At 39.3% G+C, this 25663-nt stretch overlaps 1 protein-coding gene across 3 annotated transcripts in view; it reads left to right on the top strand.

Moving 5' to 3' along the window:
• The window catches only part of SEMA3A (semaphorin 3A), a 339746-nt gene that overhangs the window by 269371 nt on the left and 44712 nt on the right, over positions 1 to 25663 (top strand). For all 3 annotated transcript variants that reach the window (XM_075081518.1, XM_075081516.1, XM_075081519.1), the window contains one exon: positions 7627 to 7746. In XM_075081518.1, coding sequence (XP_074937619.1) covers positions 7627 to 7746 — 120 coding nt within the window. The remainder of the gene's footprint in view (positions 1 to 7626; positions 7747 to 25663) is intronic.

Genomic DNA, 25663 nt, shown 5'->3' with positions numbered 1-25663 from the left:
GTTCTCAGTTGGCTCTTCACCCACCCCCAGGTGGAACTCCACGCACTCCAGCTGGTCATTGACATAGTGGGTGACATACCCTCCTTGTCTTCCCCCCCCGTCCTTCCTAAAAAGCCTGTATCCCTTATATGCCAATAAGATCATAGCCCTGCAGGTGTGTACATGACTCTAACTCCTGTTGTTTATTCCCCATGCAACATACATTTCCACAGAGGCATTTAAGCTGGGTCCCTGGTGAAGCTGACTTACTGGCTGGAGTGTCTGGAATTCCTTTGTGCCGCTCCCCAGGTACTCTCCTGCTGACCTGCGATCCTTCTCCAGGCTTTGGGCATCTGTTGCTGGCACTGACATCAAACTGGTAGGAGTGGGATGGACTGAGGTTCCCCTCTCCTGGCAAATTTAAAGCCCTCTTCATCAGTCTGGCAAAGCCTATGATCAAAGATGCTCTTCCTCTTCTCTGACAGATGGACCCCATCACCCCCAGTAGACTGGGTTTCTGAAAGTGATTCAACTGGCCAGATTCAACTGGCCCTGTCAAACCACTTCCCTTTAACCAGGAGGGTCGATGAAAAACCTGCCTGTGCTCCAGAGTCCCTTAGAGCTGCTCCCAGGGCTCTGGAATCCTTCTTGGTACTCCTCAGGCTGCTCCTGGCTGTACCACTGGTGCCCACGTGAAACAACAGCAGCCGATAATAGTGGACTGTACGAGGCTTGGTAGTCTCTTGGTGACACCCCTGATATGAGCCCCTGGTAAGCAGCACACCTCTCTAGAGAGCATGTCAGGTCATCAAATGGGTGCCTCCATTCCTCTCAGAAGTGAGCTGCCTGCTACTGTCAACATCACCTTTCTTAGCTGCACTGGTTGTTATAGAGGGAGCAGATCAGGCTGTGTTACTCTGCTCCAGCCTCTCTCCTGGTGTGACGGGCCTTTCGTCTTCAGTCTAAAGAGCAGAGAAGCAGTTCTGCAAAGGCATCTCAGGCTTTGCGGGAGGTCTCTTCCTCCTGCTGGTCCTTGCCATTTCAACCACCCATTTTTCTGCATTATTTCCCCCCCTCCCGGTTCTGTGTGTGCTGGTGGAGGAGTTTTTGGTTGTTGACCCAGGTGACTTGAGAAACAAGGTGTGTGTAAACCAAGAATCAAGTATCACAAGAGCCGCTTTATACGTTTATAAGATCTTGATTCTGCAAAGTGTTTCTCCCCAGAGCTATGTGACTCTGGAGGTGTTTTAATCGCCCAGTTAACAGCCTGGCCTCGCTGACAGTTGCACCAGCAAAGCTGAGAGCAAAGTGAGAGCAGGAATAAGTAAACTTCTTACACCAGTTTCGCTACCAAGGAAGGTCTGTCACCCAATTGTATCTGCATGTGAGCTGGAGGTACACAAGCATTTACAGATTTAGGCCTTAAGATGATGTTTCAGCTGAAGAGATCTATTTGACAGTGAGTACAATTAAACTCCTGGCCTGAACAGAAAGAGTTCAGTAAATTATTTTTTAATTAGTAATACTTAATCGCATGGAAAATGTAAGTACAGAGCACCTGGACTGTGTTAATCTAGTTGAACTAATGCAATTGACTGAATTTATCTAATTGATTTAAGTTATCTAACTGAATTAATTTTATTCATTGTTCTTCCTACTCCTTTACAAAAAAGGCAAAAAGATGTTTTGTAAGAAGAAATTAAGAGCAAAACAAATTAGATTCTTCTTTCAGTAACAGCTCTGCCCAGGTGTAGCCACTTTATCCTTAACATGTAACTTTCTGGCAATTTATTACAACTTCAAATCCAAGGGACAACAATAGTTTCAGAAGATTGCAGATTCTCTTTTCGCAGAAGTCTTTGGGAAATGACACATAACCAGATACACTGTCTTCTCCAGGCCTCTGTCCATATTGCTAGTCTACGATATTGCCTACCAGCCACCCTAATTATGTTTACATTACATTTAAAAATGAAGTTATTCAAAATAGCAACAAAAATTTAGTCTTGAGTGTGCCTCATATCCTGATCTTCAAACCCCTAATGATCACAGGTGATGGGCTACCCTGGGGACACACTCTTTTTAACAGGAGAAACAAGAAAGACATCCTCATCTTGCTCCAACTTGTACCCTGTACAAACAGAAAGGAAAAAAATGTGTGTCTAAAAGGCCAGTGTATAAATTAGTTAAATTAGTGCCTGGAGCAACTTGAATTTGTGGCAGAGCTACTCTCAAGGGAATGGCTTTACTATTTACTTTAATATACAATAAAGAAAGAGAATGATGACAAGCCAGTATTACAAGGTATACCCAATATGTAGCTGCACAAAGTCAACAGCAACTAGCTTTTCACATTCCTTTTTTTTTCCCTCAGCCTGTCACAAATATGATTATCTTATTTCCCTTGGCTTCGATTTCATGTCTTTAAAACCTCTTTGCTTTCTTGATCCCACTCCCTATCACTATAATTTTCACTCCATGTATTTTTCCTCCTAATAAACAGTAGACTGAGCATGATATTTTGTTCTGAATCAGGCTTCCATTAGGGCCATGGGTGTATTAGCACTATAGAAAATGGCATACATTCAACATTCAAAGCCAGTGACTAATTTCTAATTCAATGATTTACAGAAAACTGAGTGAAGCTGAAGTTAACATTCCTGCATACTGAACATGAATACCCTTTTTTCTCTGCCTCCTCATAGCTACCTCACAGTCACATTGTGTTACTGATCATAATGTTGCATTTACTTCTGTCCTTCACTTCAGAGGTTCCCCTGATATTTCAGAAAGCGTACACCAGATTCACCACTGGTTCTCAGTGACTTACTCTTAGCTTTGCCAAAAAAGCATAAATTTTATGATGAAGTGATGAATCAAGGCAAAATAATTTCTTCCCCCAAAATAGGTGAGGATCAGGGAATGAACTGGCCAAGCAATGACTGCATGGAGAGGTTTGGTCTAACTGCTCTCCAAAGCAGGTAGCACCTGTTACAGTGAGTAGGTCTATGATGGCCAGAGGAGCCTCTTGACCACAAATACCTCACATCGAGAAGACCGTGGATGGACTGCTTCTTCCTTTGTCCTGAGCTGAATGATAGCTCAGCTACTCCTGGTCCCTCATGTGCCAGAAGTATTTGCCCTCGCAAGCAACCATGGTTTACCTTAGGTTCAAGAGGGCAACGGTGCAAAACAACCATCCAGCATTCATTAAAATGCAATGTTATAATTAGTAACACAATATAACTCTCAGGAAGATAAAAGAAGGCTGAGAAGTAAGAATAATTTGTATGGTTAAATACAGGAGGGGAAAATAACCTCTGTTACTCACCAGAAACACTTAACAGAGATTTTGCAAAGGGCGGAAGAAGAGTTTGTTCTCGACTCTATAACTAGAAGGTAAATCTTAGATAAGTGAAATGTAATTACCCAAGCTGGAACTTGGGCAAAACACCAAGGTTAATTTGCAAAAAGTAACTTAAGATTTTTAATAGCCATTGGTACTATTAAAGGATTCTTATTTTATATTTCAGCTGAAAGAAACACTTACAAATGTAAAAAGGATTTTTGGTTTTCCCTCTCTCCTAAAAAAATCAACAATATTTGAAAAACAAAACAAAGCAAAACAAACAAACAAAAAACAACACCCCAGAACCAAGACAAACAGTTCATCATTATTAAATTTTTCCAATATTTTGCCAGTATACATTCCTTGTTCCATCCACCTGCAAATATTTTTCATTATTTTTAAGAGTTGTTCATTAAAGGTAGTTATTGCTACTCTGCTCTAAAGTAAACTCCAGTTGGGAACACGATATAACTAGTTCCTAGTACTGTAAGACATAATTCAGCCATCTATGTTCTACTAACTAAACAATCTCCATTTGAGCAGGCTAGTGCATGAAAATGTAGAGACTGAGAAGTCCCTGGGCACCACCAGTGTGTATTCCAGGGCAGGAGGAAAATGAAAGGCAGCAAGGTTTTCAAAAAATGTAAACAGAGGAGGAGAATTATCACTGAATGTATTAGTCTAAAGCAATTGTCTTGGGATAGTTGAAAAAACCTCAGGGAAGGAGACTGGCATTGTCCGACTGTCAGTCAGTTGCACTTTAGGAAACAACCCTTTGGGATTTTCAAAAGCTCTGATGATCCAGAATCCTCAACACTGTTTATGTTCCTGTGTATCACTGATTAAAAAAAAAAAAACAGTTTACAAATTCTTTTTATTATTATTATTCTTTTTAAAGTCAGTTTAGGTACCTTGATACTCCCAAATATGAATCAATGTGATCTGAAATACAGCTGCTTCTTAACAAGGAAGAACTTTATTATCTTATTTATTAGAAATTAGTTACTAAGTACATAGGAGGTTCGGGATTTTAGAGTTTATCCTACTTTCTGGGAAGATTTAGTTCTTGACTTCAAAAGGAATAAAGTCAATCCACTACTATGTATGTCTGAAAATCTTAACTTTAGTGAATAAACCTACTAACCAAGGATAGCAGATGTCATTTGTGAGCCCTTTTACCAGTGAAAGCAATCAGGACCTTCAAAGTTTGGTTTTGCCTATATTCCCCATCCATTCAACTTTCTTATTTCTTCAAAAAGGAAAGCAAGTAGTTCTGTACTCTCCAAAAATATTTTTTAAAAGAATGCAGTCTTCTTTAAAAGCTGAATAGAAACAATTCAGCAAATAAATATATATTACTTAGTTTTTAACACCTTTGTATCTAATGAACTTGTGGAGGTGTTCACAGTTTCGTGCTGCTTATGTACAGTACGTGGGAAAATGGTTCCTCCCACACAAAAAAATATTATTATGGGCTTTATTCATTGCCTTTTTATTTAGTAAAGTCAATATATGTATTTCTGTTTGCATTCATATGTCAACATGCTACTCGTTTAGAATAAAGTGCTTTATGTCCAAAACATAGAGCTTTTCCCTTTGCAAACAACTGAGAGCCGTCAGCTTGTTCTGGAGAGTCAATGCTTTATGCTGCTGGGCTGGAAATACAAAGTGACAACTTTTTCTTTTCATTCATTCTTTCCCCTTGAGAAATGTTTCTGTTTTCAAACTGTTCAATTCCACTTTCTTCTTAAAGTTAACAAAAACTGCTTTTAAAACTACTGATAATGGAAATAGCATAGTGAAGACTATCCATGACATGAAAGAATCATCTTCTAGACTAGAAATGAGTAAATTTCAGTCCAAAAGAAGGCCTGCATAGGGAAACAAAGATGAATGTACTTCTATCTAGACAGGAGGCCAAATCCTTATATAACTTTTGAATAGTACTAACTCAAAGGATGTGCACATCTGGGACATGACTTGAGGCTCACCCTGAAATTATCATCTAAAGCCTTACAAAAATAAATGGTTTGCCTTGGTATTTCTATCTGGAAGAAGCCAAAATATGCATGACTACAGCAAATCCGTTCAAATTGCAGGCACTGGTCTAGGTATACCAAAACTTGGAGGGGCTGTAGTAAAGAGCAAAGAAAGGTCAGCTAGTTTCCTACAGACTCTTTCTCCTTTGGAATGTGCTGAAGCCCATTATTGGGAAAAATTTTACACTATCACCGCTGTCAAAAAAGTGCCAGCCACAAGAGCCTAGTAATGTGAAATAACCATGGGCTGAATTAAGTCAGACCTGGAAGATATGTTACTTTCAGTGGTATTTATACATTGAGTTAGAAGCTAAGGTGCCAAACCTCCTTATAATTAAATATATTGCAAGTATATAATTCTAATGAGTTTTTGAGCTACAATTGTTTAATTTTAATAAGTAGTATTAAATATAGATTTTTTTTCTTTCTTGATTGACCTTTAGATCTGTTGATAACCAGGAAGCAATAGAGAGTTTGTTGTTTCTTTCTTTCCCCCTTTGATTTATATTGATTTATCAGAACTCACTAGAGACTGAAAGACAAGAAAATGAAGATAAGGTTAAAGGAAGGTTAAGCACAGCATCAAAGCCCTTTTCACAAGCAAAAAGGTTTTATGTTCTTTAAAATCTCAGCTGCATACCCTGTACATAATAATCACTATAATTAAGTGATTGTCTCCCCTTTAAAAAAAAGACAAAAATGACACAGAGGAATGATAAATTGTTAATTAATGATATGCTGTTCTGTTTCACTTCTGATTACACCTCCTGCTGGGCACAACTGGTCTATTTGCTTCTAACCTCTGCTGTGAATTCATTCAATTCCACGCCTTTCCACTATCATGTTTTCACCTGTCCTGGTTTTCATGACTACAGTATGGTGCAGAGCCACTGTAGGTTCAATTGATAATTTCATGGTATCAGCATACTGGGGAAAAGTTGCCAGTCCAGTAAGCATGTTTGGACACGGTTGTCCCACCATGGAAATATCTAAAATTGCCATGAAAATTATGAACTTGTTCCTAAAGGGTGTTTTAAAATGAGGATATGGTAGTGTTCATCATGACCATGAAAAATGTATTACCTCAGCTTAAAGAAAGAGCTATTTTGTCCTCAAACTTGTCTTTTACACAGAAGACCCATTTAAGATGGGTAGCTTGAAAATAGCAGTTGGAGGAATAATACTTTTTAATTACATGTTAAAAGTATAATGTCCCATTTCATATAAGGGTGTAAAAGGGCACAGTCCTAAAAAATGCATTTTTAGCAATTTGAATTCAGAGTAATTTCATGGACAAGCTCTACATTAGCACCAGAAACATACGTCCTGTTCTTTGATCCAGGGTTGTTTTCTGTGTGTCTGATTGTTATGTACTTATTCTTATTGATATTCTTTTCACCAGTTGGCAGGTATTTAACTTGACCTGGTCCTTTGAATTTAGACCGTGTCCCTCTCTGCCTCCTCCATGGTACTTCCATCTGGCTGAGAAGGGGCACACTGGGACTCTAATATTATGAGTTTCTTCTCCAGCTAGGCTATGTATGTGCCATTTATGGGCTGAAGTATCACAGATCAATTTTTAATTCACTTGTTCACTGTGATATGCATGGGGTCAAGGTAGCAGGGAATGATCTCATTTATTCTCTCCCTCAGCTGTTGCCCTTTGCTGGTATCACAGTTACAAAGGTGGCAGGAGGAGAAAGGCATGTTCTGTTTTTCCTGTAGAAGATACTGTTTTCAGAGTATTTGCTTGCTCAGAAAAAAAGGGGGAAAAAAATGGCAAAACAAAACCAAAGATCAACCAAAATACTTTCTGAACCGAGAATGAATGAGCTAACACAGTCATGAAACTCCAGGAAGTTGGGAGGAACCTGTGGAGGTCTCCAGCCCAAACTTCTGTTCAAAACAGGGTAACTTCACAGTTAGGTAGGGTTTTTTGGGGCTGTATACGACTGCCTGCCAGGGATAGGTGTGCAGGCTGTCACTGTTCCAGCCTAGGAATCCAAACGTATTTTTAAAAAGTGGCTGCCCTACCAGTGGGGAGATACAGCTCATTTGAGAGAGGTTACAGTTAAGCTCTGCAGTGAGAAAGTGGGTCTAATTATATATTTTCAATGACAATACATTGCATATGGCTTATTGCTTTGTAATTTTCTCATTATCCCTATTAGCACAATATAAACATAGGACTGACCGCTTTCTCTGACTTACCATGACTGGAAAATTGAGAAATATTGCTCACATTGTGTCCTCTCACAGATGGAGAGCTGTACTCTGGCACAGCGGCAGACTTCATGGGCAGGGACTTTGCCATTTTCCGAACTCTGGGGCATCATCATCCAATCAGAACAGAGCAGCACGACTCCCGGTGGCTAAACGGTATGTAAAATGTACATTTATTCAGTTACATTCATCCAGCCATTAAAGACTAGCACACAGCTTTGTTCCAACAACATCTGTGACATATACACCCCGCTTTTATTTGGAGCAGAATTTTGTCTTAAACCAGTTAAACTAATCAAAAATGATTTATAAAGAAGCATTTTTCTTTTAATTACATTTCAATTTGTGGAGTGTGATTAAATTTAAACCATATACAGACACTACAGCGAAGGCAGTTGCGCCACAGGAGCAGATTGCTGTAGGGTGCAAGTTGGACAGAAGCTCAAGGCTTGTGGAGGCATCAGCCACACGTCAACACAAAGCAGCTACAGAGACTTGGGCAGGACTGTGCCTTGTACAGGCTTTAATTTTTGGCTGGTTTGAAGGGAATCTGACACTGGCCACCAAAGTCCAGCAGAAAATGAATCAGCAGAGCTTCCTGACCAGGCCGGAGTCGTTTGGGAACATAGTTTCCAAACATAGTTTCTAAAAGGGTCCTTGGTATTCCAAACTATTGAGTTTCAAAATATTCAATGGTTTAACAAGGCACACTAGCTACCATTATTGTATGGATATTGCTAATCAAGCCTATAGTTGGTTGTTTGCATGTACAGGGAGAGAGGGATATTTTCAGAGAAAATCTGGGTTTGGCTTCATGTACCAAAATATTTAAAATGTATCTGAGTATCTTATCCAAGTTCTTCTGAAGTCAAAATTCCAATAACTTAAATGGAATTACATTTGGCTTTAGTTATACAAGGATACGAGCATTTTGGAAATGAGAATTCATCATTTGATTTAAGTGAGCCAGTAATCCTAACTGTAGTTACTCTGAGTTAATTTATATTCTAATTTTTTAAGAGTTGACTAGACACTTTTGCTGTACACACTGCTTGCATCTGCACTCCTGTTTTTGAATTCACAAATTATTTTGTTCTTAGATACTTTTCACTCCTAGCCACATTATTTATGTCTGTGCTGAGGTCCAGGTTTTCTTATGTGGTTTTGCAATTTAGCGCAAACTGTTCACACAATTTTTTAATGTGTAAGAGCAGACTATGTTTTAACAACACAGTGTCTTATTAACTATAGTAAGGAACTTCTAGTACCATACTGGCTATCATACCATATCAGCTCATATCATATAATATCAGCTGTATATACAATCCATTACAAAACCAATCCCTGACTTACAATTAAAACCACAAACTGCTATTGCAGGTTGAATAAACAACTCTATAGATGATATATGCACTGGATATATGTATCAGATAAATGTGTATGTGACAAGTTGTATGAATCTGTATTTTTAATATAAGTTGTATGAATCTGATTTTTGTCCTGTTAAATTTAGTTTTGTCATAATTCATGTGGACTACTGTGAGGACAGATTCAGGTCTATCCCATTTCAGTTCTACAGTCTAAACTTGCCCAGTAACCCAGAAATATTGTTCATTGGTTTATTTTTTTATAATAAGAGACAAGATTTTTGGACTTCAGGAGACAATAAAGTGCAAGGGTTACAGACATGTCCATATATCTTGGTACCTGGTAGAGTAATATGTTAAAGATAACACAACACCCACTTTTGTTATGATAGTCATGACATAAAGTCCAATCATGCAAGCAAAATCTACTTTTGTGCAGTAGATTTACACAATGACAGCTGAGTCAGGAGGATTTATGCAGTGGGAAAGCACAGCCATTGTCCACAGCCCCTGTACTTCATCGCTGAAAATGTGTCATTCCTTTGTGGATTCAGTTATCGGTCTTTCAGCACTAAATGTGAGAACTGCTTTTCCCAAATTAGCACTAAGGTTACATCTGACAGGGTGCAGAAACCACAACTGCTCTGTGCTCAGGATGGGCAGGAGAAGGCAGTTACACATAAAGAGCTGACGAACCTCAAGCTGTCTAGAATTGAAGTATTGTCCAAAATGAGCATAAAAGTAGAGGCAGCATTTATCATAGCACGGGATGCAGATGATTTTCACCTCTAAGTCTAGTTCTTACACTGTATTCCTGTATGGAAGGTCTCAAGCTAAGTTATAATAAGGTAAGAATCAAACCAAGGCCTTTAAAATTATTCTTATAACTGTCTATGATTTAATAGAGTATGATCCATAAATAGCTATTTCAAACCTGTCTCTCCATTGCAACTTAATAAGCTTACATTCCTAATACGGAAAGTTTGGGTTAAAATCTGCTGTAAAACATTCCTATTAAAGATTCTAAGACTTTACTGTTAATTTCCCAGTGATAAGGTCCTGGCAGCTTTTCCACTCAGTGCTCCTAATTTCAGCTTCTAACAGGGAAATCCAAACATTATAATTGTTTGGGTCTGTAACTCTGCAGGCATGCCAGTCCTTCGATTTTTTTTTTCTTTTGTCATTTGTCTTTTTAAAATATAATTAGAGAAGAAGCTTTGTGTTAGCATGTATTTAAAGCAGATATACTTTTAATGAAATAAGCTCTTATCGAAGAATGAGGTGTACTCTATTTTCTTAAAGATCTGGTTTTGAACCTTAGGTTTGCAGAGCTTTATACATTTTTTAGGGAAGAAATGAATTGCTATGTAGTGGAGAGTTTGCTTTTCTAGTTGCTTTCTGTGGTGTGCTTAGCCTCAAGTTAAAAATCACTATTCTAATGGGCATATACTGAAATCTGGATAAGAACTGTAGATCTGATCAAACTCAAAAAGAGAAATCCTCATCCTCTTGGAGTTTAATAGCTAGGTGATAAGACATCCAGTTATAAGTCCTCGCTAATGTTTACTTCGTTCAGAGCAGAAACTTGAAACTGCTTTTCCCATACTAAGGCCAAGGTCAGAGCTGACAGGGTGCAGAAAACACAGCTGTTTGGTACCAAAAATGGAGAGGAGAAGACAGTAAGAGCTTGCAAACTTTTCCTAGAATTTAAACATCATCCTGAACTGGTGTAAACATAGGACAGCATTGCACAGAGTGATTAAGTTTTTTGGATTTAAGTATGAACACAGAGTTCCTACAGAGATCAGAGTCACCTTTTGGAGACGCTCCACCTTTCGTAAGAAGTTAAATGTTGCTGGGAAGAGAGCTTTGAACTGTGCCCAGCCCAAGGGAAGGTGCTGACCAGCAGCTCTTAAAGACTTTTTAAGTCTTTTAAAGAGATTAAATACTCACAGGCTTCTAAAGACATTTTGTTTTCTATAAATAATTAAACAGTCACCAAGCCAAATAAAGCAAGGGAGACTGATTCTATAGCCATGTGGTCGGGGCATTCATCTAGAAGGTAGGGAACCATACATCAGTCACTGTAGCAGTGTATATTTAATTATTGAAACAGAGTTGGCCAGATGTGACATAGAGGCATTTGCAAAAACACAGTAAAATATGTTGGTGCTCAGGGAAGTCATTTTGGATATGAAAAGCCACAGTTCAGTGCCCCAGACTGAATCATATGCTTTGTTATAAGCCATGTGCATGCCCACCCTGGATGTTATTGGCTCCTCTGGTAAGCGCATGGAGTTTCTCTGCTCAAAAAGCTCTGACAGCCTTAGTTGGTCCCAGTGAGGGTCAAGAATAGTTCTGAACTCTCAGAAAAAAAAAATTGCAGTTGAAAAAACATCTCCTGTCCAGCTTTACTATAAGGAGCAATGAGTTTGATGTTACACATATATCTTACAGAGTCTTGCCTATAGGCAAAAACCATGTTTCCCTTTAAATGTGCCATTGCCTCTTATAGTTCAGAGCCATCAGAAGCTAGTGTTATTTCAAGAAAGCATAGATCAGGTCCTGCTTCTATTAACTGTTTTAGCAATAAAAAAAGATGAGTAGGAGGCTCGAGGAGGTCAGAGCAGCTTCCCCTGGTACCAGGGAGTTCCCTGGTGAACCACACGCAGCATTTGCTGTACACCATCCGTGGCAGCTTTCACGCGAGGGCTGAGGGCATGGCTGGAGGCAAGAAGGCAGAAATGGCAGTGCAGTGTACCAAAGCAAATGCTAAGCAACGCAAATGCAATGTACTGAAGGTAGTTTTCAAGCTGAAGAGTAGGGGAGTGGAAGGAAAGCTTGCAGCCGTTCTCATCTTCCCTGACTTGAGCACGGGGATCTGGCCATAAACTGTTAACATTTTGTAAAATGAACAACCATAAACATTTATTTTAAAAGCAAAACAGAGTTGGGCTGCAGAAGATTTGAAAGGAAATTAAATCACAAAAGCTGCATTAGGGTAGTATTTTGAATCTGGTTTGCACCCCAGAAAAGTGAGGGAATACCGGCCTCACTCACCCTCTTTACTAGACCTAGGGTTAAGAGAGACTGTCAGTCTGGATTTCCAGCCTTGGCTTGGAATTTCCTTGCTTTTTATGGGATTAAATCAGCACTATGATATTATTTTAGCATACTTTCCATGGCTTAATTTTTAAAGTGGGGTAGTAGCTGTGCTTAGTCCCCTGGGGTTATTGTCCTTGGTAATCTTTACTTTACGGTTACATAAACAGCTGAGAATTATAGAAGCTGAGTGACTGTTCAATAAAAAAGAAAATGGCCTCTTAAATTTCACAGGCTCTAAGGCAGGAAACATGGACTTGATACTCTCCTGGCATTCATACAGAACTTTAGCCATCACATTACGTCGTTTCCGCATATGGCAGTTTGTAGGATGTCCCGGCTCTGGCAACATACACACATAATTTTGTATATGTATTGCACAGTAGAGGAATGTATGGCAAAAGAAAGACAAGATTGCAGCTAGTTTCTAGGATTTTTACCTAATAAAAATGTACTAAATATGTCAAGATGTTTAGAAATAAATATTTTTTCTCTTGCAACTACTCTTGCTGAGACTCGGATGTGTTCATTTGCTGCATCCTTGAATCTATAATTTATCTTCGGTCACCCACACCCACCTTTTCCCACCTATACATACACACTGACACCCCCCTCTTCTGTGCCGCTCCCTTGTCCCTAAATGCCTTCCTAGTTTCCCACTTTCCAGCTCACCTCCTACACATTGCCAATCCAGATATGCAGAAGACACTAAAATACATGCCCGTAAAGGTAAGCAGGTGTGGAAAGTGACTGACCTGCCAGCACAGACAGGACACAACCGTCCTGGTACCTGGGGGTTATTTCATAAAGTACATCTGAGATATTCTTGGAGAAAGGAGACAATGGATGCTACAAATACAATAAATGTCCAACAAGAAAAGACCTATTTAAATAAAGGACATTAAAAAAACAACAGGGTATGAACTGCATGTGAATATATTTGGTCTTCAAATTAGAAGTCTTAAACCGTGGGGGGAATGAAATTAGAAATGCTGCACAATAAAAGTAGTCAGTGAGACAGCCTAGCTGATTTTAAGAGGAACTTAGATAACATTTTATGTGTTGTCTGACATCGCAAGGGACTGCAGTGAGTAGACTAAAAAGTGTCTCCAGGTCTTCATTCCCGTAGGTTTACAAGGCCATATTTAAACAACTTTACCATTGAAAACAGTGAGGGGATTTTTTTGTGCGTGTGTTTTTTTTTTATCATTGTCCTTCTGGGTTGGTTTGTGGGGGCTTTTTTGTGTTTTGGTTTTGGTTTGGTTTTTTTTTCCTACAAGGATGTCTTGCATTCAAAATATGCATTTCTACATTTGAACCAAATTAGACAGCTGATATCTCCTATCATACAGGCTGTAGTGTGGACCAAGTCCCGCACTTTCCCACTACTGTTTGTACAGGCACGAACAACTCCAACCCTTGAAGGAACAAAACATGTCCATATATGCAAGTCTCATTTCTCACTCAATATACCCTCCCACCCCCATTCCCATTATCTTCATTGCTAAGAATAGTAATAAATAATTTCACAGTGATAAATTCCATGTGTGACAAATGCTAATGTCACCTAACACAGTGCTAGGAAGTACTTAGAAACTATGGTGATGGTGGCATAATAATGTGAACAGAATGGCATACAAACTCAGTTGACAGAGTTTTTTTCTCCCTTAAATCTGTAGATCTAAATTTGAGAGAATGAACATGAATTTTAAATTGTTTTTCTCATTGCAATCTAACAAGTCTTTTCTCTATACATTTTTATTACAACCTGTTCTTTTTCTTTTGGAAGAAATGTAGAATTTCTGAAATCACAAAATAATAGTTTCTTTCATAATGTTATTGCTCGACATTTATACTGTCACTAACCTGAAATGGTTACAACTCAGGAAGCCATAAGTGCAGCTGAATACTTGACCAGAAAATACTCATGGATTTGAACCAGTTGACTCATCCTGTCTGATAACTGCTCCCTCTATCTTTATACAAAGTAAGAGAAGCATTTGATTCAGAAATCAAAGACCAAGTATCAATTAGAAAATGTGCTTTACAGTTCCCCTGGATGTGAGGAAGATCATGAAGGTGGTAGGTGAAGACAACCAGAAAAAATATAATCTCCCATCAAGTGGCCTGAATGAAATTATTTTAAATCCTTCTAGGAAATAGATCTTCTTTCTCTCTCCCCCTGCCTGGCCCACGCCATCCCCCAACCCCCCCAGTCTAAGATTAGTAATTTTCTTCATTAAATTTCAGTGGTGTGGATGAGATTTTGTTATGTTTAGGTATGAAAAATTTGTAAAAGTAGCCAAAGGATGGGTTTTGAGGCTGGAGTGGAAAAAACAGATAGGAAAGATGAAGCAGAAGAGGACATTCCCCTGGTCTGACCACACGATTTGAGAACTTCCTGACGCTCTAGAGAATATGACCTAGGGCAAAAAGACTAGCATCAGTAAACATACTGGTCTGAGCTATAGCCACATTATGCTTGGGGAAGTTAGGATACAGATTAGTACAGGAACACCTGACTTAGGATATGTGTATATTACACAGTTAGCTGCAGGCACATCTATGGGGTTTAGCTTGGTCAGCCTTATTACCCACACCAAAAAATAACAGCTTGGAGTGTAGACTAGAAGCCATGCTTTGCTGCAATTCATTCAGTGACTCTCTTTAGAGAGCGTATAAGATCAAAAATAATGGGGGATCTCAGAGTGCTTTGTGTGTTTTTTCCGCTGGAGACCAGAGGAGTTTGTTTGCTGCACATAGTACAGTTTTAGGAAAGATGTTCACAGCTTTCAAAACAAGCACTGTGGGAAACAACCTCAGTCCCAAAGAGATCAGTGCCTAGTTTTTCTCTAAACAGAGGCTTGGAAGTGATTGCCAGCTTGGGGATCTACACTCACTCATGTACACTGAATTGATCTAGTGGCGATGTGCCTTAGAATTGCTAAATTGCAGGGGGTTTTATGTCAGTGGTGAATATGACCAACGACCCAGTAAATCCTGGTGAGCTTCATGTTGGGGATAGACCTGAGTGTATAACCCTTCCCATCACCTATGCTCCGGCTTTTCTGGGAAGGAAATTGGACGAATGAGCCAGAACAAGCTCAGGCTAGATGCTAGATGTGGATAAATCAGTGCACCTGGCTGTAATGTACAGCTTGGGTGACCTCACTTGGGTGTTCAGAATCAAATCTGATGACCCAATCAAGATACTTTTAACAGACATAGCTTTAGATAAACAAATCTGAGTCTCATCTGCCACCTCCAGCAGTAGGAGCTGTGTAAAAACCCAGCTGCATGAGTACACTCCAGGAGTCACACTCTTGATCCTAGATGTCTGCAGCGCTGTACCCTTCTCGCACTGAATAGTAAAGACCAGCAATTGTCTGATTACCAGTGGTGCCAGTGATATTCTATGTTCTCTAGAAAGCTTTTTTTCTTTTTTAAACTAAGAAGGATTGTTTATTTGTATGTATTTATTTCAATGGATAACTTGTAGAGTTGGCAATGAACAGCTTTGTAATGTGATGGTGTGTTCACATAAGAAGGTGACAAACTCGGTATATAACTCAAGCAGTGGTAGCTGCGGCAATAATCTCTACTAGAAAGCTTTGTGTACTACTTTCAGTTAATATATGATTAAAAGGACCATGTCTATCTATACATATATGCATAAATATAAACGCATTGCCCACATGCATCAGTTCATAGGAAGCCCTGGAGATTAATTTCAATGGGGAAAAAAGGTAATTTGTCCAGGACAGGTGTAGTGTTCAGGTTCTAAGACTGCACTTTGCTTTGCTTTTGGTGTAGGCCCCATTTTAAATTACACAACATGGGTTTCTTTGTAATTATTATTTTTACAAAGATCCAAATCAGCTTAAGGAAAAGAAAAGCTCAGATTGGGTGGCAGGATGCCAAAGACAATGCCTGTATGTTATAGGCCTTGCAATTTCAAGTGGGTTTCCCATGATCTCTGAGATCTCGATGCGGGCTCATCGCAGCTCTGATGCTTGGAAAACACTGACTTTTAGTTGCCAAATTGTGTCTCCTTTCCTGTTCACAAAAGTAACTAACCAGTTTTTCAAGAGAAGTTAAGTAGAAATCTGCTTGTAGGGAATCACACAGCAGAATACTAATTGATTTAAACAAAGCTGGAATGGGTCTGTTACAGCCCCCTTCACTGGGATATGACATGCATCTGAATCTTTTTTTTATGTTCTTGTGTTGTTTTTTTTTTTTCTCTTCTGCTCTAGCCATCAATTTAATGAGTGTTGACCCTGTCAATACCAATTTCCTCTTCTCAGGCCACCACGTTCAGAGTTTGGTGGGCATTCAATAGAGATTTACTGTTGACTGGGTAATCTGAGTTCATGTGTGTGGTGAAAAATTAGTGAGGAGAATTACTCAGAAAAGTGGATGCCATGACAATGCATGTCACCATGGTGTGACCAGCTCTGCTGACATAGGTTTCAAAAGCTCTCCCCCTGTGAAAATGGGGCCTGTTTGCAAATTAATTAGTTTCTGGCAGCAGCTTGATTGTTGACCCAAAGTTTGTAGAGTGGAAAAACAATCAGATTAGTGTGTTCAGTATAAAGGCCCAGTGCGGCACTCAAGTGCAGTTTGCCAAACTGTTGAAGCCGTGAATAGAGTGAAACAAATTCTTTTTTGAGAAGCCAAGGCAAAGGTTAAGTGTGATGTGACTACAGCACACTGGCTGTGGGGCGGCAGGGGGAGAACTAGAGGTTTCAGACACACAAAAATGGAGAGTGCTGAGAGAGTCGCAGTGAATTTAATGAAATACACAGCTTCAGACGCAAAAGTGTTTGGCAGTGTTTTAGTCTGTGTTAAAGGGAGAAATGAGATGGCTTTCTTTTAAGAAGTTTTCTTTGTAGAGTCATGTGAGGCACCAGAGATGGAGCCTCTAAAGGGTATTAGAGACACTTCCTGAGCCTCCATGCTGTTTCTAAGCACCTGCAGACTTTGAGGTTTGTACCAGTTCCTCCCCCTCCCTGCCACACACTAACTCCCTTTATCTCTAATGATTCAACCCGAACCTCCCACTCATCACCTCCAACATTTGGGCAGGTTTCTTCTTTTAAATATTGCTGGTGCCACGACTCACAGGCAAATGTATTAGGAATCAACCCTTGCAAATAGATAGACTAGCTAAAACTTGTTATTTAGGTACTGAGACAAAAGTTAGATACTAAAAAATACCACAGGCCAGATCTTTAGCTGTTCATAAATGAGACTATACCCAATGCAGCCAAGAAAGATTTCCTGATTTCTAGTCATTGCAGTGCTCAGCTCATTTCATTAATATGCTTTATTTCTTCAGTAGATGTTTTCTATATAAACCTGCCCTTCAACATCCATTTATGGCATCCACTGTTATTTATGCCCTTATAATACTTCCTTTACATCAAACAACCCCTATGCACTTTTAAAATTATTATTTTCCCAGTATGATAAATAGAATGAAGGAAAATGCCAACAAATATGGAGGAGACCATGTTCATGGGCAGTTGATGTAGTTTTCTCTTCAGCCAATGTCTTGGCCTTGTTGGCCTGGATCAGAATACCTGCCAGAACCAGGGAAATGGGAAGACAGAGCTGCTGAGCAGAAAATATGAAGGGCTCTACCACCACCACATAGCCATCACCCCATCAAGTAACAGATGCCCAGCACACCCAGCAGAGTTAATGATGCGAGGATACAGCCCCTTAGACTGTTTCTAGCTCTTTCCCCCATTCAATAAAATTACAACTGTTAGTTTGCAAACTATGCAAACTTTGTGACTTGTTCTTGGTAATGGGGCTGAACTTAACCCCCTTTACACTAACATTCCTGAACCGTGAATTGCTTGTCCCAAAAGGCATTCAGTGTTGCTTGCAATTAACACAACTGATTGCTCAAAGCCAGCACCTGATGTGGCAAGTAGCCAGCTGGAAACATAATTGGGTCATTAGATGGAGAAACATCCACTTCAGAGTGGAGTTTGCGATGACGGAATTATTAGTTCAAAGTAAGCCAGGTATGTGAATACCTGGTCTATACATTAAAATCTCAGTTAGCACTAGACGCAGCTGAATTAAGTTGCAGACTCAAAGCCTCCCTTTCTCTCCGTCTCCATAACTTCCCCTTCTCTTTGTTCATGGAATCGTGTAAATTCCAGTCTGAATGCTTGTAAGGCTAAGTAATTGCTTTTGTTCTTTGGGTTATTTAATTACAAATCTCAGTAGATGACAGGTCCTCTGCACTAAAGGAAGACATCACATTTGCACAGTTACAGAATCCCAACACAAATGTGTGTGGCAAATCAGTGACTGCAGATTTATTCATGCCCTTTGGGACCTGCACTGCCTTTTCAGCTTAGCATGCAATATGATTTAAATTACAGCTTGTGCAGAGCTGTGCCTTGGGATTACACTCCATGTTTCCAACTGTTTATAGTTCAGTGAGCTTTAACCTCTGTGATTCTGAAAATTAAATAATGTCACGGCTGATATCAAACTGATGGCTGGTACTAGATTGCTAAATACTGTCCTGTATTAAAAGCCTATTTTCACAACAAAGTGGAAACATCAATGTATTTAAAACACTGATAACACATTCAGGTAGTCCAAGAGCACAGTTCAAAAGTCACATTAGCAAAGAATCGCAAAGCTAACATTAAGCTCCATTCTCAAGGATGTATTCCGACTTCTGTATTTAGCAGAGTTGTGGCTGTTGTCTTTACTAGAAGAGCAGGACAGGGCTCTGGTAGACACAAGAGCATGTAAGATCAAGAAATGTAGATAGAGCATCTGTTGAGCTAAATTCAGATTTGTTAATTCCTAGCAGATCTTATAGTTTCATTATTTCTGAAATACTATGATATATCGAATGAGGCCTTTTGTGCTATAACTGTAGGACATCTTAATATCTCTGTAACCATTAAACAGAGGAGGAGAGATAGCAATTAGTTGCAAAACTGTATATTTAATATGGCATATAATTTCCCAGCAGAACGGTTTTCATCCTTTTCAGGGTTTTAATTGTTACAAAATCTTTTAGTAATTTTTCTTTATTTAGTTCTGCAAACCCATGTTTCCAGGAAGACACTGTTCCAGTCCCACCTGGGTCACTTCACTGGATTCTTCCCCAGGTTCCACCAGGCAATGCCTGCAAAACAAAAGGGAAAACAGATGTCACCATCAGCACCATTTAGCCTGTAGAGCCTTATTCATGATGGTGGTGTAAGGAAGAGAGAACAGGAAGAGAAAAGAACAAATGGGACAGACAAACGGATACTTATTTTCCACTTGTAAAGGCAGAATGTTTGACTAAATAAAAGAGAAAATAAACAAAGAAGCCCCAAATACCTTATTCACAGAATTGAAGTTCTCAGATATGATTCACAGATCACAAAAAAAAAAGGCATGACAAACGATTCCTCATTTGATGCCTTTAAGTTTTGACAGTGCAATAGATCCTGAACTTCCCAGTTTGCTACATTGCCAGAGTGGTACTTCTTTTTCCTCTTGATCTTTGAAGCACCCTATAGTACTTATCTCAGACTTCAATGCCGAGCTTTTAGATTTCAAAGTGGTGTCAAAAGTACCCTATCACTTGCTCTTCCATTGGATTCCATGGTTTTATATCAATCTGGCTTTGTCAAATAGCTGGCTGTTGGTCTTTATTTTCTAAAAACTGATGCTTTCAGTACCATTACGGTAACATTTAAGATATACCAAGGTATACAGGTATTCACCAGCTAATAGCTGATACTCAGAAGCAGTGAATGTCTCAGGTGATGTGATAGCGTACAGATAAATTACTACATTATTGAAATTTTGTAACACTGCTTTTAAGAATCTCAATCTCAAAAGCAGCAGTGTTGTCTGAAAGGTTTCCAGATCCAAAAGACTACTGAGAATAACCCACCAAAACTGAACTCCCAGCTGAAATGCCTTTTTTAGCTCTTTTTTCCCTCTAGTCTCAGGCCCGTATCACTGGTGGCTATAGGCTGAATGCTTCACGTTAGGAAGGTGAGACATCCTATAGTATTATCAGGGAAAATTACCTCTTTGAAAGGCAAGGGTTAACTGTAAAACTTCTGAGACCACCATTTCTTGTACAACATCCAGCAGAATCTGATGTGCCTGGGCTTTTAGGGCTGCCACAACATACTAAGTAAATTAAGACAAAATAGTTCCCTTTACGATTTACCTTTTAAAGTGATAGGCTAGTCTGTATTTTTGTTAGATTCCTGGATTATGGAAAGGAGTATTTTTAACATATGTTTGTATAAATAAGTTTAATTTCCTGTTGGTACATTTGTGAAGTTTTCTGTTCAGGTAAGTGTAGCAACATTTGTAGGATGATTTGATTAGATGACTTGGTGTAAGAAGAAACCAGACAGCCTCTCAGGGACAGAGCTTTTTTACAGATGATCATTCAGGAAAATAGAAGAAAAGTTATCTTAAAGACTGGATTACATATTTTTCCCATTTACTCCACAGCTTTCATGAAATATTTGAAAGTATTCAATGATAATACATTATCTGTGAATATGGCCATGTATCTGAGGATTGGTGTTTATGGATTCTTTTCCAGCGATTTGAGCAAATTTCAATACCCTTATAAACAATAAAAAGTGTTCCACTGATGTCAGTGAGATTAATCATATTTCCCAGCTCTATGATAGTATTTGACACACTGTAAAATCTGACAGTCACAGGGTACAGCTCTCTTCGCTTACCCACCCCTTCGGTCTCTGTTTCCTATTCTGTTTCTCTGAAGGAACCTCCACTAAAGGCAGAAAAACCTCCATGGGAAGGGAAGGTGCAAAACCTTCCTATGAGATATTTTACAAGGACTAGTGAGTCATCAGCTCTTTCCACAAGATTGTGTAAATGGGTTGTCATTATTAATACTCAGTTCTGCTCCATTCTTGACATACTTTCAGCTTTAATTTTTCTTTGCCAGACGTGTTGGTAGAAAGCATTCTCTAAAAAAATATTCTATGTTTTCCTATTTATTACAGAAGCCATATTTTTTATTGCATTTCATTATTTGATTACTTTTTAAATACTTTTGCTAAACTTTCTGCTAATTTCTCTCCCTGCTGTTTATGTATCACAAACATGTATGCTGCAAACTCCTCCCTCACTGCTTTTAAAAAACGCTAAAATTTTGAGCCTCATACAATGTTACTCCAAGAAGATTTTTGTTCTTAAAAGTCAAAGTAATGACATAAAATATTTCTGAAATGTTGTCAGTAAATAAAAAAAGGAGGGTTTGCTTGTACAGAATAAAAGTACACACCAATTAAAAAGAGCTTGAGAACAACTTCCTGACAAGGCGGCATAAAAGGTAATGTTGCAAGACTCTTCTATCTCAAGCAAATCCGTGGTTTTCATCACACCTGTGCTATCAAATACTTTTTAAATTTTTTTTTTTTAATGAGCAGAACTGTTTCACATCATCAATAAAGTAGTATATTATTTCAGTTGGGTACAAATCCTGTTAATACCTTATGTTGACTGAAGCTAAATTAAGTTGGAATCACATATGCTCACATGACTACTGAAAGAGGTTGTCATAACTGATGTTATCATACTGAATACCTCAGGTTGTGCTGAGGGGTTTTGCTTCCGCTTACAGATGCCTTACTGCATTTTATATTGCTGGGTTACACTGACAGATCAGTTAAAACCAGTCATTCACCCAGCCCTTTTTTTTCAGTCTTTGCTGCCATCCCTCATTAATCTTACTTTAATGGATTTTGTGTCAAGTTGCTTTACACTAGCTGTAAAAGTTAATTATAACAACAAAACCTTTTTCATAGTCTGACAAAATGACCTCAGTTTTGTGGCCAAATAAAAAAGATTTAACAAAGAAATTAAATTACAGGAGATTGGATAGGTTAGGAAATTGCTACAGGAGTGTTGTCTGCCGGATCACTCCTTGGGAACTGGCTCAGGCTGATGATCATTTCCCGATGAATGAACATCCCTCACTGAGAACTGAGATTATGGCAGAGTCCTGTCCAGATTTTTGACAAGATGTTAAGGAGGAGATTGTTTTTACAGCAACACAACCCCTTCCACACACTACAAATTCAACCTGGCAGTACAAAATTTACAAGTTTTTTCCTATTTTGAAAATAGATTATTTTTGACACAAAGGCCATATTTGTTCACAGTGTAGGCAGAAAAAAGAGTAATATATGTGTAGACAAAGGGTCCTGCTGGAGAAAGGGTCGTGCACAGATTTCTGACCGAGAAACCTTAAGAGTTTAGGTCTCAGAAGTTATATGGAGGCTGAAGACATACTTGTCAAGCCACTACTGTTCAGTTTGGGGTTTCTTGCTTTTGCCAGTCATCCTACTGAAGGCTGTCCCACTTTCCCTTCAGTGAAATGTGTTTGCCTTGTTAATCGCCAACTATTCCTCACATTCAGCCAGGGACTTGTCTCCTGCAACGTGCTGTGTCAGGAGTTTGGCTGATGGTGTTGCTGCAGCATGCTCTCTCTGCCTTCAGGACACTTTCTTGTACCCTCTAATTTCCAAGCTGCAAAGACAAAGAATATTCTATCCAGACATAATCACACATCTCTCAGCATTCTGGAAGGCCTGAGAAAATCACATTAGTGCAGAGGAACAGGTTTGGTCTCTGAGTTTTGGGTCATCTACCATAAACTGCTTGGGCATCTCCAGGGACTTGTGCTCCACCTGTGAATCTTCAGAGCTTACAAAAGTCAGGCCTGTAGCATAGCTTTGATTGCCAAAAGTGTGTAACACCCCAAATCAGAAACATCTTTTGTCTTCAGTGCCTCCATGCTCCACTTCCTCCCCTAATACATCACTTTTTAATGTAAAGACTGTGATATTTAGTTTTTGTCACTCATCCAGAGCTCTAAAGATGTAGGTTACACAGTTAAGGCACAGGCTTTCTAGTGTTTTTATTTCCAAGCATCAATGTCAAAAACTTCAGATAAATGACCGAGAGAGGAAGAAACAGACTCTTAGCTGGAACTCTCGTTAACATTTTCTGCAGAGAGGTTAAGAAATACAGAAAATTGAGATTAAAGTATTCCTAAATGGAGACAATGTGCTGCAAGCCTTCCCTTCTGTCCTGTGAAGGACACTAGTTTTCTCAGTTGCCCAATTATTCTCTCTGAGGGACAAGTAAATCAGTTGAAAATTAACAGTGTTGATAGATATACAACACCTTAAAACATAGTCAGCAGTGGAAAAGAGGTGTTAATTTTGGTTGTTGTTCTGTAAAGAGATAATAATCACCTATTTTAAATTAAATAGGGTGGGTAGATCATAAGCATTGTTTTGTGTGAGAAATTTAATTTACGTTGAGAATTAAGCTATAATTTTACTGAACTTTTGTATTCACTTTTCTTCACCATGTAATTAGTCATTACAGGGAATCAAAACTATTGTTGTCTCTTTAGAACAAAGGCTTCAGAAACTGATAATTGCATCAGACATCAACATTTTCTTCCTTCTCCTTCCTGGGCAAGCTAAAATGTTACTCCCAAGAAATACCTGTACTGATCTATGCCCCTAAGGCAGAGAGATGTCAGGGTAGTGGCACTGCCTGGAGAGTTAAGCCCCCACCGAGTGCCAGCTGAGCTCTGGCCTAGCCCCTGCGGAGCCCCTGCCAAGTCGCCACCGAGCCCTGGCCTAGCCCCCACCAAGCCCTGGCCTAGCCCCGTCCTAGCCCTAGCCACCCTGCAGGGAAGCGCCGCTTCCAGCCCTGGCCATTCCTGGCCCTTCCAGAGGTGCCCCCAACAGCTCAGTCCCCTGACGCAGCCGAGTGACCCTATAGACTCCTTCACTTCTCCTGATAGCTATCTAGCCCGCGTGAGCTTATATGCCTTAGTATGTTATTAACACTCAGAGCTACACTTGCCTTGCTTTGCTTTTGTCCCAACTATAAATCAGTAATTCCTTAAAAAAAACCCACCACTTAATTCAGATTGAATGTCTCTCACAATGAGAATGATCCATTGGTGACACTCAAGGTCAAAGCACTGAAAAGCCCCAATGACTGGATTCCTGTGCTGTATATGTAAAAGTAGCACTGACGTGTGGAGGAATTTACATGTGTAGAAGATTTGTGCACCTTTTTTTTACGTGTGTCTTTTTGCTTGTTGTGTCGATATTGCATCCATGTACTGAAATGATGGAAAAATGGTATGTTAAAATTATTTGTAATACATTTCATTGAAAATCTCTAACCTCTATGTCACAAAAAAGTTCACACAAGTCACCACAGAAACATAACAGCCAGATTCTGCAAAGAGGAAGATTTTTTTTCTTAATTCTGCAGTTTTGAATTAGAAAAGAAAAGGAAGAATATGTATGCAATTGAAATTACAAGAAGCCTTAGCTAAACCTTAAATTTATTAGCCCATATTATAATCTGACTATGTCACCAAAATTCCTTTTACTAGTCTTTGAAAAATAATTAAAAAAAGAAAAAGAAACTGTCATAGCCAACACAGTATTTTAAAATTATCGTTCCTCAGCATCACTCTGGCTTGACTCAAAGACAAATCACTTGATAAATGCCATCAGTCTTTAAGATTCTTTTTGATGAGAATTTCCATTGCAACATCAATGAGTGACCATAGTGCTTCTTACCCCGTGACAGCTGCTGACATCTCAATCATGCATGGTCTGCATACCACACGTCCACCTCTGCCTACTCATGGCTTTGAAAACAATGTCTTTAAATCACATCTCTACTCTGTGGTCTGTCCCTGGTACTACTCTGCTTGTCAGCATCTGAAAGAAAGTTGCCACAAACCCCTCATATTAGCTCCAAAACAGTCACAAGTTATCCCTTGTGCAAAGAGCCTTCCCACCTTGAGGAAGTGGTCTGATGCCATCTGTGTGGCTGGGGAGCTTCACTGTAAGCTGTGAATCCATGAGAGCTCCCGTGTTTGCCTGAGTCATTGGCAGCAAGAAGAATGTGAAAGGTGAAGAATTAAAATGAAGGGACTTTGGAAGAACACCACTAGAAGTTTTGGTGTTTTTTAAACTACAGTTGAGTGCGTAAAACCACAAGCCAGCTTAGCTCTCTCATCACCATATATTAGAATCTTTGTCCTCTGGTGTCCTTGCTGAGCGTGCCCATGGCGGGCAGCTCTGCTGTGCACATTTGTGACTGCTGCTGCAAGTCCTCCTCTCTAGGGGTAGTAGAGCTCGCTGCGATTTTGAGTTCAGATTTTCTGAGGACAGCCTTTGCTTCCCTGTGCTGGTCTCAGTGGACGGGCACTGTATGCATTTATGAAGTCCTGAGTAACTGTCTATTTTTGCTGTTGTTAAATTTTTAATTTCAGTTTCCCTAGTCCTGTTCCTCTCCTCAGGGCCCCAGTCACCCTCCAGTACTTTTCATTACATTATAGCAATTGCAGTTTTACTGAGCGTAAAATTTCCCTAGATTCCTAAAATTTTCTTGCTGTGAACTGATAAATTAGTCATTTTGACCATAAATATACAATAATAAGGGCATCCAGTTCAAACTCTTTACAAAACATTTCCTGAGAGAACTGCCCTTTGGCTCCTGTCAAGTGATGAAGCGATGACCCCAGC

Source organism: Phalacrocorax aristotelis, chromosome 1 (genome assembly GCF_949628215.1).
Source record: "Phalacrocorax aristotelis chromosome 1, bGulAri2.1, whole genome shotgun sequence".
Taxonomy (NCBI): domain Eukaryota; kingdom Metazoa; phylum Chordata; class Aves; order Suliformes; family Phalacrocoracidae; genus Phalacrocorax; species Phalacrocorax aristotelis.
The sequence above is the reverse complement of the archived record's forward strand: the minus strand, read 5'-3'. Positions and strand labels throughout refer to the sequence as shown.